Source organism: Giraffa tippelskirchi, chromosome 9, assembly GCF_054371585.1.
Source record: "Giraffa tippelskirchi isolate mGirTip1 chromosome 9, T2T-mGirTip1v1.2.pri, whole genome shotgun sequence".
In the NCBI taxonomy this organism is placed as follows: Eukaryota; Metazoa; Chordata; class Mammalia; order Artiodactyla; family Giraffidae; genus Giraffa; species Giraffa tippelskirchi.
The window spans coordinates 130,495,689-130,511,403 of record NC_137283.1 but is presented as its reverse complement, the minus strand read 5'-3'; the positions used below and the strand labels follow the sequence as shown (position 1 = coordinate 130,511,403).

General features: G+C 39.3%; 1 protein-coding gene across 5 annotated transcripts in view; it reads left to right on the top strand.

Annotated features, from left to right (window-relative positions):
• Positions 1 to 15,461, top strand: part of THEMIS (thymocyte selection associated) — a 227,920-nt gene extending 212,459 nt beyond the window's left edge. For all 5 annotated transcript variants that reach the window (XM_081526215.1, XM_081526212.1, XM_081526211.1 and 2 more), the window contains one exon: positions 13,610 to 15,461. In XM_081526215.1, the coding sequence (XP_081382341.1) occupies positions 13,610 to 13,641 (32 nt within the window). In that variant the 3' untranslated portion in view covers positions 13,642 to 15,461. The remainder of the gene's footprint in view (positions 1 to 13,609) is intronic.
• Positions 15,462 to 15,715: the final 254 nt, after the last annotated feature.

The following is a 15,715-nucleotide window of genomic DNA, read 5'->3' as shown; positions in this document are numbered from 1 at the left end:
ATCCAGTTCAAATGTATTTTTTTTAATGGCTGAGTAATATTCCATTGTGTATATGTACCACAGCTTCCTTATCCATTCATCTGCTGATGGACATCTAGGTTGCTTCCATGTCCTGGCTATTGTAAACAGTGCTGCGATGAACATTGGGGTACACGCGTCTCTTTCAATTCTGGTTTCCTCGGTGTATATGCCCAGCAGTGGGGTTGCTGGGTCATATGGCAGTTCTATTCCCAGTTTTTTAAGGAATCTCCACACTCTTCTCCATAGTGGCTGTACTAGTTTGCATTCCCACCAACAGTGTAAGAGGGTTCCCTTTTCTCCACACCCTCTCCAGCATTTATTGCTTGTAGACTTTTGGATAGCAGCCATTCTGACTGGTGTGAAATGATACCTCATTGTGGTTTTGATTTGCATTTCTCTAATAATGAGTGATGTTGAGCATCTTTTCATGTGTTTGTTAGCCATCTGTATGTCTTCTTTGGAGAAAATACATTTGAACCGGTTCTACTGAGATGGATGAAACTGGAGCCCATTATACAGAGTGAAGTAAGCCAGAAAGAAAAACAACAATACAGTATACTAATGCATATATATGGAATCTGAAAGATGGTAACGATAACCCTATATGCGAGACAGAATAAGAGACACAGATGCATGGAACAATTTTATGGACTCTGAGGGAGAAGGTGAGGGTGGGACGTTCTGGGAGAATGGCATTGAGACATGTGTATTGTCATATCTGAAACAGAGCACCATTCCATGTTCGATGCATGTGACAAGGGCTCAGGGCTGGGGCAATGGGATGATCCAGAAGGATGAGAGGGGGAGGGAGGTGGGTGGGGGGTTCGGGAAGGGGAACACATGTAAACCCATGGCTGATTCTTGTCAATGTATGGCAAAAACTATTACAATATTGTAAAGTAATTAGTCCCCAACTAAAATAAATAAATTTATAAAAAAAAAAAAAAAACACCTTAATCCAATCATGTAACTCTTTTCTTCAGAATCCTCCAGGGGTCTCTCCACTTCTCCATACCTTGGCCTCCCAGCTGCTCCCCAGAAACACTAGGGGCACTTCATCCTCAACACATCACAGGCTATTTTCTCTAAGTGACATAGTCTTTCCCCTAGAGATTTGCATGGCTTTTATCTTCGTCTCATTTAGGTCTTTCCTTAGCCATTACCTTCTTGGCAATTCCTTCCATGAACACCTTATTTGAAATTGTAATCTCTTCATCGGGGTCTACTGATCTCCTTTATGCCATCTCACATGCTGCATACCTTGCTTCTTTATTTTGATTATGGGCCATCTTCCCCACATGTGAGCTCCATGAGGACAGGAATTTTTATCCATTTGCTCTGTCCTTAGATTTAAAAGAGTTCCTGGCTTACTGCCGGTTCTCAGTAAATATTTCTTGAATAGAGGAATGAAGCTCAGACTCCCATTCTGTTCTTGACAGATTATGTGTGACACCTATCAAACATGCAAAAACAATTGCCAGGAGTATAAGACTCGTCTTTGAAAAATGAGGTAATATCTTGTAACCACCATAGATGAGAAGAATAAATTTGTATCATTTGCTTTTTTCCCTCTCAACCAATAAGTTAGTTACAAAAGATGCTAAAGGAAAGTAAGTAGAGGAAGGGTACGTGAGTGAAAACTCAGTTGAAGATGTTTGGAAGAGATTCTAGAAAGTTTCACAAGCAAGTGCTTCTTGGAACAGGTAGATGTGGTTATTGCAAGTTTTACTTTTCAACATCAGATTGAGCAGTTTGAGGAAACGGACACTCAAAGTTCTCAAAAGGGAACATGCAGGGCATGACTAGCCTTGGTTAAGTGAACTGTTTGGGAAAAATCAGCTTTATAAGAGAATGTAAAGCATTTTTAGATATACCTGAACTGGATTCCTCAAAAATCAGATGAAATGAAGATTTTCTTTGACTTTAATACTCTCATTCAAAAAATTTCTCATCTAATCTTGCATATTTTTAAAGCTTCATTTTGTGAATTAAACAGTCGTTTGTTCTTACATAGACGTTGATTATTGAAGGACACATTTTTGAGAGAAAAACAAAACAAAATAAAACTTCATTCTGTGTCTGTTCTTCTGTGGATGAGGTATTTGACTGGAACTCCCAGGAACTGAGTGTACATGATTCCACAGCCCTCAGTTAACACCATCATCTAAGTAATTATGAATTTTCAAAAATAATCAGTCAGTATTCAATTCAAGGTAAGAAACATCACCTCCAAATTAATTTGGTGACATTTTCCAAAGGAGTGGTCGATGAATGCCAAAAGATTTGACGGCTTTAAATCAATTTGAATTTTAAAACCTAAATAATTGTCAGAAAAATCAGTTCCTTCACATTTTGAGAATTCTTGCAACTTAATTCAATAAAGAACAAAGTTTCTATTCAACATAAAATCAGTTGTGTCTTAACTTCAGCTGGCCATTAAAGCACAGGCATCATTGAGGGGATCCCCGCCCTGGGTGGAAGATGGGGCTAAATCAGGCAGAGAGAGGCAACTTATAAGGTCCCCTCCAAAACTAAGATTGCTTAAATCCTATTATTTTATATTGAGATAATTTAATTATTTTAATCCCTCCCCTTCCATTTTTCTGCTTAACTCTGTACTATCTTAAATCAATTCATTGACAAGGGAAAGTAAGACTAATAACTGTCAAGATGACAGATTGAACTTTCAAGCTACAAGCTTGTGTGACTATGACATAGTAATAGCAAGTAGTATTTCTGTTGCACTTTACATTTTACAAAGCACTTGCAGGTCCATTATTGCATTTGATGTTTCCTCAATGCTGTGATTCTGTTATTGCTACCAAAACTTATTCACTTGTAAGATGGAATTCAGAGATTTCTCAAGACACACAACCAGTAAATCTTAGAATCAGGACTCAGATCGAGTTCTTCAGATTGTTTCTCTGTACTACAGTGTATCTATTTCATTTGCCCTCCCCAGCCTCTCCCCTTAGGAAAAGCAAGGCTGTGAGGGAGAAATTCAGTTGTTATCCCTTTTTGCAGATAAAGTCACAAAGATAGTCTGTGGTGGAAGTGAGGATTATATCTGGGCATACTGCCTAAGAATCCTGTGTTCTTTTATCTATAATGTATATTCCACAGTATGTAGTTTTATTGCTGTTTGTGATAAAAGGAAGACATGAAAATCTAAAGGCAGCAGTTGGGGATGGTGGATGATGAGGAGAGAGAATGAAATCAAAGAGAGCATGGGGTCTAGATGATCTTCCTCTTATCCAACCCCACCTTCCAGCCCCCAGCCTCACTTAGCACTCAGGGGAAGCTGATGGAAGAAAATAAATTCAGGCTGTTAGGGGAATTAACATGATGTGTGGAAAAATTCCACTTTTTTCTGCTTTGGCATCCTCTTTCTTTTTTCCTAGTTAGTCTGTGAACTACTCAGAGATCACAGACTGTATGTTTTGTCCTTATATTTTACACAGATAGTAAAACTAGGTAACAGTTGATGAAACAGTAAACCTCTTTATTGCAAAATATAAAACTTTTACATTTATTGACTCATTTGATCTTTGTCATAACCTTGTAAGATAGCCATTATTGTCCCCCCCACCCCACCCTTGTTTTCAAAGATGAGGAAATAAGGTACATAAAGGTTAAGTAACTTCCTTAAGGTTATAAAGGCAGTGTGTAGTAGAAAAGGAAGGAAGAAAGAAGGAATGAAGGGAAGAAGAGGAAGAGGGAGGAGAGGAGAGAGGAAGGCAAGAAGGAAGGGAGGAAGAAAGGAAGGAAGAAGAAGAGAAGGGAGGCAGGAAGGGAGGTAGGGAGGAAGTCATAGGCCAATGAACGCGCAGGGGCACCAACCTCAGAGTGTTCCTCTCCAGGCCCACGAGGCTAAGCACTTACCAGTAGATAACTAGTACAATGAGGAGTGCACAAGTAAAAGGAATGATCAGTTTTCTGTACTGTTTGACTATTATAGTTCATGCCGTTAGAATTTTTTTTTTAAACCACCTATGCCTCATGCTCCACAAAGCCCTAATGGAAAGAAGTATCCATCTTCCCTGAACATAGACAGAGTGCAGGGTAGTGTACTTTCCTTGAGAGTGTGACATGATGTCTTTTTTAAAAAAATTAATTGATTGATTTTAGTTGGAGGCTAATTACTTTACAATATTGTAGTGGTTTTTGCCATACATTGACATGAATCAGCCATGGGTGTACATGATGTCTTAACGTCAAGTCTGTGCACATATTCATTAGAAACTCGAGATTGTACAGCTTTTGCTTGAGACCTGTTGCTTTTTTTCATTTAACATTATAGGTACTCTTTTCTCCTCCACTAAATTTGGACTCCATTGCATAGCCATTGTGTCACAGCTGAGGTGATAGGTCTGCAACTGGACATTTTTTAGAGCACAATCAAGCTCTAGCCTCTTACTAGCTGTGTGATTGCTAGGCAAGTCTCTTAACTTCACCTTGGAGGCAGGTTTTTACTTTACATTACCAGATAAAGGTGAAAGAGGAGAGTGAAAAAGTTGGCTTAAAGCTCAACGTTCAGAAAACTACGATCATGGCATCTGGTCCCATCACTTCATGGGAAATAGATGGGGAAACAGTGGAAACAGTGTCAGACTTTATTTTTGGGGGCTCCAGAATCACTGCTGATGGTGATTGCAGCCATGAAATTAAAAGACGCTTACTCCTTGGAAGGAAGGTTATGGCCAACCTAGATAGCATATTTAAAAGCAGAGACATTACTTTGCCAACAAAAGCCCGTCTAGTCAAGGCTGTGGTTTTTCCAGTGGTCATGTATGGATGTGAGAGTTGGACGGTGAAGAAAGCTGAGCACCGAAGAATTGATGCTTTTGAACTGTGGTGTTGGAGAAGACTCTTTTTTTTTTTTTTTTTTCTTTTTTTTTTTTCTCTTTTTTTTTTTTTTCAATAAATTTATTTATTTTAGTTGGGGGCTAATTACTTTACAATATTGTAATAGTTTTTGCCATACATTGACAAGAATCAGCCATGGGTTTACATGTGCTCCCCTTCCCGGACCCCCCACCCACCTCCCTCCCCCTCTCATCCTTCTGGATCATCCCATTGCCCCGGCCCTGAGCCCTTGTCACATGCATCGAACATGGAATGGTGCTCTGTTTCACATATGACAATACACATGTCTCAATGCCATTCTCCCAGAACGTCCCACCCTCACCTTCTCCCTCAGAGTCCATAAAATTGTTCCATGCATCTGTGTCTCTTATTCTGTCTCGCATATAGGGTTATCGTTACCATCTTTCAGATTCCATATATATGCATTAGTATACTGTATTGTTGTTTTTCTTTCTGGCTTACTTCACTCTGTATAATGGGCTCCAGTTTCATCCATCTCAGTAGAACCGGTTCAAATGTATTTTTTTTAATGGCTGAGTAATATTCCATTGTGCATATGTACCACAGCTTCCTTATCCATTCATCTGCTGATGGACATCTAGGTTGCTTCCATGTCCTGGCTATTGTAAACAGTGCTGCGATGAACATTGGGGTACACGCGTCTCTTTCAATTCTGGTTTCCTCGGTGTATATGCCCAGCAGTGGGATTGCTGGGTCATATGGCAGTTCTATTCCCAGTTTTTTAAGGAATCTCCACACTCTTCTCCATAGTGGCTGTACTAGTTTGCATTCCCACCAACAGTGTAAGAGGGTTCCCTTTTCTCCACACCCTCTCCAGCATTTATTGCTTGTAGACTTTTGGATAGCAGCCATTCTGACTGGTGTGAAATGATACCTCATTGTGGTTTTGATTTGCATTTCTCTAATAATGAGTGATGTTGAGCATCTTTTCATGTGTTTGTTAGCCATCTGTATGTCTTCTTTGGAGAAATGTCTGTTTAGTTCTTTGGCCCATTTTTTGATTGGGTCGTTTATTTTTCGGGAATTCAGCTGCAGAAGTTGCTTGTATATTTTTGAGATTAATTGTTTGTCTGTTGCTTCATTTGCTATTATTTTCTCCCATTCTGAAGGCTGTCTTTTCACCTTGTTTTAGTTTCCTTTGTTGTGCAAAAGCTTTTAATTTTAATTAGGTCCCATTTGTTTATTTTTGCTTTTATTTCCAATATTCTGGGAGGTGGGTCATGGAGGATCCTGCTGTGATTTATGTCGGAGAGTGTTTTGCCTATGTTTTCCTCTAGGAGTTTTATTGTTTCTGGTCTTACGTTTAGATCTTTAATCCATTTTGAGTTTATTTTTGTGTACGGTGTTAGGAAGTGTTCTAGTTTCATTCTTTTACAAGTGGTTGACCAGTTTTCCCAGCACCACTTGTTAAAGAGATTGTCTTTTCTCCATTGTATATTCTTGCCTCCTTTGTCGAAGATAAGGTGTCCATATGTGCGTGGGTTTATCTCTGGGCTTTCTATTTTGTTCCATTGATCTATATTTCTATCTTTGTGCCAGTACCATACTGTCTTGATGACTGTGGCTTTGTAGTAGAGCCTGAAGTCAGGCAGGTTGATTCCTCCAGTTCCATTCTTCTTCCTCAAGATTGCTTTGGCTATTCGAGGTTTCTTATATTTCCATACAAATTGTGAGATGATTTGTTCTAGTTCTGTGAAAAATACCATTGGTAGCTTGATAGGGATTGCATTGAATCTGTAGATTGCTTTGGGTAGAATACTCATTTTCACTATATTAATTCTTCCAATCCATGAACACGGTATATTTCTCCATCTGTTTGTGTCCTCTTTGATTTCTTTCATCAGTGTTTTATAGTTTTCTATATATAAGTCTTTTGTTTCTTTAGGTAGATATATTCCTAAGTATTTTATTCTTTTTGATGCAATGGTGAATGGTATTGTTTCCTTAATTTCTCTTTCTGTTTTCTCATTATTGGAGTATAGGAATGCAAGGGATTTCTGTGTGTTAATTTTATATCCTGCAACTTTACTATATTCATTGATCAACTCTAGTAATTTTCTAGTAGAGTCTTTAGGGTTTTCTATGTAGAGGATCATGTCATCTGCAAACAGTGAGAGTTTTACTTCTTCTTTTCCTATCGGTATTCCTTTTATTTCTTTTTCAGCTCTGATTGCTGTGGCCAAAACTTCCAAAACTATGTTGAATAGTAGTGGTGAAAGTGGGCATCCTTGCCTTGTTCCTGACTTTAGGGGAAATGCTTTCAATTTTTCACCATTGAGGATAATGTTTGCTGTGGGTTTGTCATATATAGCTTTTATTATGTTGAGATATGTTCCTTCTATTCCTGCTTTCTGGAGGGTTTTAATCATAAATGGATGCTGAATTTTGTCAAAGGCTTTTTCTGCATCTATTGAGATAACCATATGGTTTTTTTCTTTCAATTTGTTAATGTGGTGTATTACATTGATTGATTTGCGGATGTTAAAAAAACCTTGCATTCCTGGGATAAAGCCCACTTGGTCATGATGTATGGTCTTTTTAATATGATGTTGGATTCTGTTTGCTAGAATTTTATTAAGGATTTTTGCATCTATGTTCATCAGTGATATTGGCCTGTAGTTTTCCTTTTTTGTGACATCTTTGTCTAGTTTTGGAATTAGGGTGATGGTGGCCTCATAGAATGAGTTTGGAAGTTTACCATCTTCTGCAATTTTCTGGAAGAGTTTGAGTAGGATAGGTGTTAGCTCTTCTCTAAATTTTTGGTAGAATTCCGCTGTGAAGCCGTCTGGTCCTGGGCTTTTGTTTGCTGGAAGATTTCTGATTACAGTTTCGATTTCCGTGCTTGTGATGGGTCTGTTAAGATCTTCTATTTCTTCCTGGTTCAGTTTTGGAAAGTTATACTTTTCTAAGAATTTGTCCATTTCTTCCAAGTTGTCCATTTTATTGGCATATAGCTGTTGGTAGTAGTCTCTTATGATCCTTTGTATTTCTGTGGAATCTGTTGTGATCTCTCCATTTTCATTTCTAATTTTGTTGATCTGATTCTTCTCCCTTTGTTTCTTGATGAGTCTGGCTAATGGCTTATCAATTTTGTTTATCTTCTCGAAAAACCAGCTTTTAGTTTTGTTGATTTTTGCTATGGTCTCTTTTGTTTCTTTTGCATTTATTTCTGCCCTAATTTTTAAGATTTCTTTCCTTCTACTGACCCTGGGGTTTTTCATTTCTTCCTTCTCTAGTTGCTTTAGGTGTAGAGTTAGTTGATTTATTTGATTTTTTTCTTGTTTCTTGAGGTACGCCTGTATTGCTATGAACCTTCCCCTTAGTATTGCTTTTACAGTGTCCCATAGGTTTTGGGTTGTTGTGTTTTCATTTTCATTCGTTTCTATGCATAATTTTATTTCTTTTTTGATTTCTTCTGTGATTTGTTGGTTATTCAGAAGCGTGTTGTTTAGCCTCCACATGTTGGAACTTTTAATAGTTTTTTTCCTGTAATTGAGGTCTAATCTTACTGCATTGTGGTCAGAGAAGATGGCTGGGATGATTTCAATTTTTTTGAATTTACCAAGGCTAGATTTATGGCCCAGGATGTGATCTATCCTGGAGAAAGTTCCATGTGCACTTGAGAAAAAGGTAAAATTGATTGTTTTGGGGTGGAAACTCCTGTAAATATCAATTAAATCTAATTTGTCTATTGTATCATTTAAAGTTTGTGTTTCCTTGTTAATTTTCTGTTTAGTTGATCTATCCATATGCGTGAGTGCAGTATTAAAGTCTCCCACTATTATTGTGTTATTGTTAATTTCCCCTTTCATACTTGTTAGTATTTGCCTTATATATTGTGGTGCTCCTATGTTGGGTGCATATATATTTATGATTGTTACGTCTTCTTCTTGAATTGATCCTTTGATCTTTATGTAGTGTCCTTCTTTGTCCCTTTTCACATCCTTTATTTTAAAGTCTATTTTATCTGAAATGAGTATTGCGACTCCTGCTTTCTTTTGGTCTCCGTTTGCATGGAATATGTTTTTCCATCCTTTCACTTTCAGCCTGTGTGTGTCCCTAGTTTTGAGGTGGGTCTCTTGTAGACAGCATATATAGGGGTCTTGTTTTTGTATCCATTCAGCAACCCTTTGCCTTTTGGTTGGGGCATTCAACCCATTTACATTTAAGGTAATTATTGATAAGTATGATCCCGTTGCCATTTACTTTGTTGTTTTGAGTTCGTGTTGAAACATCCTTTCTGTGTTTCCTGTTTAGAGAAGATCCTTTAGCATTTGCTGGAGAGCTGGTTTGGTGGTGCTGAATTCCCTCAGCTCTTGCTTGTCTGTAAAGCTTTTGAATTCTCCTTCATATCTGAATGAGATCCTTGCTGGGTACAGTAATCTGGGTTGTAGATTATTCTCTTTCATTACTTTAAGTATGTCCTGCCATTCCCTTCTAGCCTGAAGGGTTTCTATTGAAAGATCAGCTGTTATCCTTATGGGGATCCCCTTGTGTGTTATTTGTTGTTTTTCCCTTGCTGCTTTTAATATTTGTTCTTTGTGTTTGATCTTTGTTAATTTGATTAATATGTGTCTTGGGGTGTTTCGCCTTGGGTTTATCCTGTTTGGAACTCTCTGGGTTTCTTGGACTTCTGTGACTATTTCTTTCCTCAATTTAGGGAAATTCTCAACTATTATCTCCTCGAGTATTTTTTCATGGCCTTTCCTTTTATCTTCTTCTTCTGGGACTCCTATGATTCGAATGTTGGGGCGTTTCATATTGTCCCAGAGGTCCCGGAGGTTTTCCTCATTTCTTTTGATTCTTTTTTCTTTTTTCCTCTCTGCTTCGTTTATTTCCATCATTCTATCTTCTACCTCACTTATCCTATCTTCTGCCTCCGTTATTCTACTGTTGGTTCCCTCCAGAGTGTCTTTTATCTCCTTTATTTCATTATTCATTCTATATTGATTCCTTTTTATTTCTTCTAAGTCCTTGATAAACATTTCTTGCATCTTCTCAATCTTTGTCTCCAGGCTATTTATCTGTAACTCCATTTTGCTTTCAAGATTTTGGATCATTTTTATTATCCTTATTCTAAATTCTTTTTCGGATAGATTCCCTATCTCCTCCTCTTTTGTTTGGCTTTGTGGGCATTTCTCATTTTCCTTTACTTGCTGAGTATTTCTCTGCCTTTTCATCTTGTTTAGATTGCTGTGTTAGGCGTGGCCCTTCTGTATTCTGGTAGTATGAAGTTCCTCTTTGTTGTGGAGGTTCCTCACTGCGGTTGGGGTTGGACAGGTGGCTTGTCAAGGTTTCCTGGTTGGGGGAGCTTGTGTCGGTGTTCTGGTGGGTGGAGCTGGATTTCTGCTCTCTAGAGTGTAATGGAGTGACCAGTATTAATTTTTGAGATGTCTATGGATTTGGTGTGCCTCTGGGCAGCCTGTATATTGATGCTCAGGTCTATGTTCCTGCGTTGCTGGAGAATTTGCGTGGTATGTCTTGCTCTGGAACTTATTATCTCTTGGGTGGAGCTTGGTTTCAGTGAATTTATGGAGGCTATTGGATGGTCTCTTATTAATTAATGTTTCCCCTGGCTTTCAGTCTTATTCTTGCAGTAGCCTCAAGACTTCTCCTTCCATACAGCCTCAATAATAAAACTTTTAGGTTAATGGTGAAAAGATTCTCCACAGTGAGGGATACCCAGAAAGGTTCACTGAGTTACATGGAGAGATGAGGTGGGGGGGGGGGGGGGTTGAGGTGACCAGGAGGGGAAGAGGGGAATTCAAATGTGGAGAGAGAAATCTAGCCAGTAAGCACTTCCCTCTGTGCTTTCCACAGTTTGGAACCCTCAGAGTGATTCACAGAGATACATAGAGAGGGGGGAGGAAGGTAACAGAGGTGAGCATGAGTAGAAAGGGAGGAATTAAGAGGGGAGAGAGAGATCTGGGCAGTATCCTGTTCCTGAAGTGTTCTCCGGTACCCAGAACACCCTCAGAGATTCACAGAATTGGGTTGAGAAGAGAAGGAGGAGGGTGGGAGATAGAGGTTCCCTGGGGGAGAAGAAAGAGCATCAATAGGGGGAGAGAGTGATCAGGCCAGTGATCACACTCCTGAGTAAAAATGGGTCCTAAAGATTGGGTTCTTAAATGTACAAAGTTGATATCAAATATGTAAAACACAGATTAAAAATCTAGAGTAGAGGTTAGACTCTTATAAAACTTACAATCTAAAAAAAAAAAAAAGAAAAAGAAAAAAAAAGAAAAAGGGAACAGTGTAAAAAGAAAAAAAACAGTAAAACAGTAAAAAAAAGAAACAGTAAAAAAATGTAGAACAGGAAAAAAAAAACATTAAAAAAAAAAAGGAAAACACAAAAGGTATAAGATATATGTATGTAGTTTGCTTCAAAAATAGGGGTTTTTTTTTTTTTGCAAGTTAATAGTGGGTTATGAAAATGAAAATTAAAGGTGTAATAGAGGACTTGAAGAAAAAGGAAAGAAGAGAAAAAAAAATTTTTTTAATTAAAAAAAAATTAAAAAAAAAATAATAATAATAGTAAAAAATATATATATCACGGACTTTCTCTGGAGCTGTTGTGAGCAGTGTGGGATCTGCTCAGTTTTAGATAGATCCTTATTCCTGCTTATACTTTTCAAGATCTGTAGGTCCTTTTTAATGCAGTCGTTATTAACTACAGGGATCTTAATCTGTTGGCCTGTCCCTTCCAAAGCACTTCCTTTTGTTTATTTGGCTTCTGTTTGGAGATCTCTTCAGTATCTAATTTCCGCCCTGCAACAAAGCGGTGGAGGTGATCTCTTTAGGTTCGCTTGTTCAATCGTGCTGTGGGGAGGAAGGAACACTGCAATTCTGGCGTGTGTGTGGTAAGCTCGCAGTGTCTCGGCCGCACTGGGTTCGCCCCCGCTCACGGCGTGTGTGCTTTCCCCGTCTACCCTGCTCAGGCTTCAGGTTACTCGGCCGGAGAGCGGGCCCTGAGCTGCGTGCACTTCCCAGGTCTAAGCCGCTCAGGTTCAGGCTCCCGGTTACTCCACAAAGGTGCAGACTCGGTTTTGCCCGCGGCTTGTGCCGTTCCCGGTCGGAGCTGCCCAGGCGGCCAGGAGTTTGGCGAGGGCGCTGTCCCCTGTTGGGGCGGTGCGGCTTATCACCTCCCTGGTCCCCGCCTCGGTTTACGGGCGCGCCCGGCTCCGGTGTGCTTTGTGTCGGTTCTGGGGAGCTGGTCTCTGGCTGCGACCCTCCCGGCTGCTGTCGACCCTCCGGGATCTCAGGCAGTCTTTGCTTAAAAACTGGGAGCCTGTTTGCAGTTTGGTAGGGGGTGCCCTCTCTGGAGCCGAGTTTGCCCCTTTCCGGCTCTGGCGGGCCCCGCCTGCCCGCTGTGTCCGGCGGGGGATGGCGCGGTCCGCAGCCGGCTAGCTCTCCTCTGGTATCGCTCAGTCCTTTGTTCTGTGAGCGGGCCGGCAGTGCCTTAGAGTTGGGCTTTTCGCGGGATAGTTCTCTCTCTCTCGCTGGCCCACAGTTTAGGTTACTATCTCACGTTAGCTCCCTCAGATTGCCCTCGGGGCACTCGGGCCCGGTCCTTACCCTAGGCAATGCCGCCCGCTCCTCTCCGTTCAGCCCCCACTTGCTGGTGGCGGATGATGCGAGCGTCTGGGGTTCTTTGCTGGGAGTTGCTTTAGGCACGTAATCTGTGGATTTTATTTATTTTTTCCTCCCAGTTACGTTGCCCTCCGAGATAAAAAATCCTCCCCCACACCCGCCGGTGAGAGGGTTTCCTGGTGCTTGGAAATTCCTCCTCTTTTACAACTCCCTCCCAGGGACGGGTCTCCGTCCCTAACTCTTTTGTCTCTCTTTTTATCTTTTATAATTTCTCCTACCTCTTTTGAAGATAATGCGCAGTTTTTGTGAAAGCCTGACGTCCTCAGCCAGCCTTCAGAAGTAGTTTTGTGAAGTTTGGTCAGCGTTCAGATGTTCTTTCGATAAATTTGTGGAGGAGAGAGTGGTCTCCCCGTCCTATTCCTCCGCCATCTTAGCCTGATCCTGGAGAAGACTCTTGAGAGTCCCTTGGGCTGCAAGGAGATCCAATCAATCCATCCTAAAAGAAATCAATCCTGGGTGTTCATTGGAAGGTCTGATGTTGAAGCTGAAACTCCAATACTTTGGCCACCTCATGCGAAGGGTTGACTCATTGGAAAAGACCCTAATGCTGGGTAGGATTGGGGGCAGGAGGAGAAGGGGACGACAGAGGATGAGATGGTTGGATGGCATCACCGACTCGATGGACATGGGTTTGGGTAGACTCCGGGAGTTGGTGATGGACAGAGAGGCCTGGCGTGCTGCAATTCATGGGGTCGCAAAGAGTCGGACACGACTGAGTGACTGAACTGAACTGAACCAGATAAAAGAGTTTTCATAAGCATAAATTAAAATGCAAAGTAAAGCACTTTGTAAACTGAAAGACACTTAAAAAATTTAATGTGTTATCTCACAGGAATATCTACTTTGTTTTGAAGGGTTTACGTTAGTTCCTTGGAGTTTTATGTTTGTTTGTTTGTTTGTTTTGGTTTGGTTCTTATTTTGTTCTCAGTTCTCAAAAAACTTACAGGCAGGTGAGTATCCTACAAACAGTACTTGAAAGCAAGTAGTTTCTTTCTTGACTATTTCTAATACATGTTTCTGATGGACCCCTCTTAATCTTTTTTTCTTACAGAAATCTTCAAAACTGAAGAACATCAAAAATAATGAGATGTGACTAAAGCCACTTGGGCAGTGAACATAAATGTTGCAATGTAAAAGCAAACCTAACCTTCTAGCTGAAGAAATAGGCCCGAAAGGAGTCTGGGCCATTGCAAAGGCAAAGACAACATTAAAAGTTTTAACAGATGAAACTTAAAGAGCAACCTAGGATATAAAATTCACAGTCTATTCTGTTATGCCAAAATCTAAATGTATTTTTTTTTATTGTTTCTTGGGACATGTTTATTTAATGTGCACATTTGTTATGGTTTCTATTCCCACTACTGACAATTAAGCAATTGGAAAGTACTTTTATACTTGTTTCTTAGTAAAACAATTTAAAATAAGATAAAAGCTCACCAAATATCTTCACTTTCCTCAGAATTTGTTTTGCCATTTTTTAGTGTTATCATCATTATTGTTAAAAATAACAAAAAATAATTATATGAGAGTGATCTAAAATAACACAGTTTCTTATGTGATTCCCTCAGAGCTGTGGAAATCAGTTTGACTTCACATTTTCATTTAGTTTTAGAAACATATAGTGAAAAGTGTGTTTGAGACTTGACAGTCAAAACCACTATGAGTTACAGGAAGTTCCCATAACTTTTTCCCCTGTCCCTTAATAACCAGAGTTCATTACTGCAATATCACCAAAGATCTGATAATATTAATTTATGTACTGTACACTAGATAACCCTTTAGATAAATGTTTGTTAGGATTGTAGGAGAGCCATTTCATCTATATACCATTTATGTATTAAGTATACAGGGAAAACATTATTTTGCCTCTAACAAAATGAAATGACAGAAAATTATACAGGAATTATGCATGTGTGCTGTTTTCAGTTCTTGTGACCCCATGGACTATAGCCCGCCAGGCTCCTCTGCCATGGAATTTTCCAAGCAGGAATTTTCCTGGGGTGGTTTACCATTTACTCCTCCAGTAGATCTTCCCAATCCATGGATCAAACCCGTGTCTCCTGCATCTCCTGCATTGGCAGGCAGATTCTTTACCACTGAGCCACCTGGGAGGCCATACAGGTATTATACAGGAATTTAACGGCCAACTTTGGACTTGGTTCATAGGTCATGCTGTATACAAAAATATAGTTAATCTCATAATTATATTATATTATGTATAGAAATTATTCACTCTTTCAGTACTAGTTTATGAAGACAAATCATGAAACAACTTTTCAACAGAAAAAATATTACAATGAGAAATCTTTCATAAATGCTTATATTCTGTGTTAGCTTGCTTTTCTGTACCTTTTTTTCTTCCTTTTTCAGTGGAAATGGACCCTGATTTCCAGTACCCTAAGGATTATTTAGTGATTTGATATGGTAATATATTGTTATTTATGATTTCTGAAATTTTCTTTTTCACTTTTTTCTATTTCCATTGTTTGTCCTCATAAAAGCAAGAACTTTGAAAAGATTATGTCCCCACGTTTGATTATTGAAGTCCACTGAGAATCCTTTCTCAACAACTTTGGCAAACTCATAAAACTCACAGGCCAGTTTGTTAATTTTCAAATAATAATGAATAGTTAGTATTTTTATTTGTTATATGAGAACAATTAAGTCCGTACTTTTAGTAAGTACAATTCTTTGATTAGAAATTCAAGAGAATGCATGCCTTAGTTCAGTTGTAAACTGTCAAGAGCTTTCTAGTGGAAATCATATATAACATTTCTAATAATGCAAGTACTTTTATGTACTGTGTTTCTGGCTTTCTTGAATTTGAAAGATGTAATATACTTCATGCTCATCTATGGAAGATTTTGGGCGATTGAAAATAAATTTTGTTTTGCGTGTGTGTATGTTCTCTGTCATGTTTAATAACTAGCGTCTTGTAACAAATAAAATATTCTTTATCTATGATTGAAATCGGTTATTCAAGGAAAAGTTTACCTGTGTTGACTTCCCCGGTGGCACTGTGGTAAAGACCACCTGCCAGTACAGGAGATGCAAGAGATACAGGTTGGATCCCTGGGTCGGGGAGATCCCCTGGAGTAGGAAACAGCAACCCACTTCAGTATTCTTGCCAGGAAAATTCCCTGGATAAAGGAGCCTG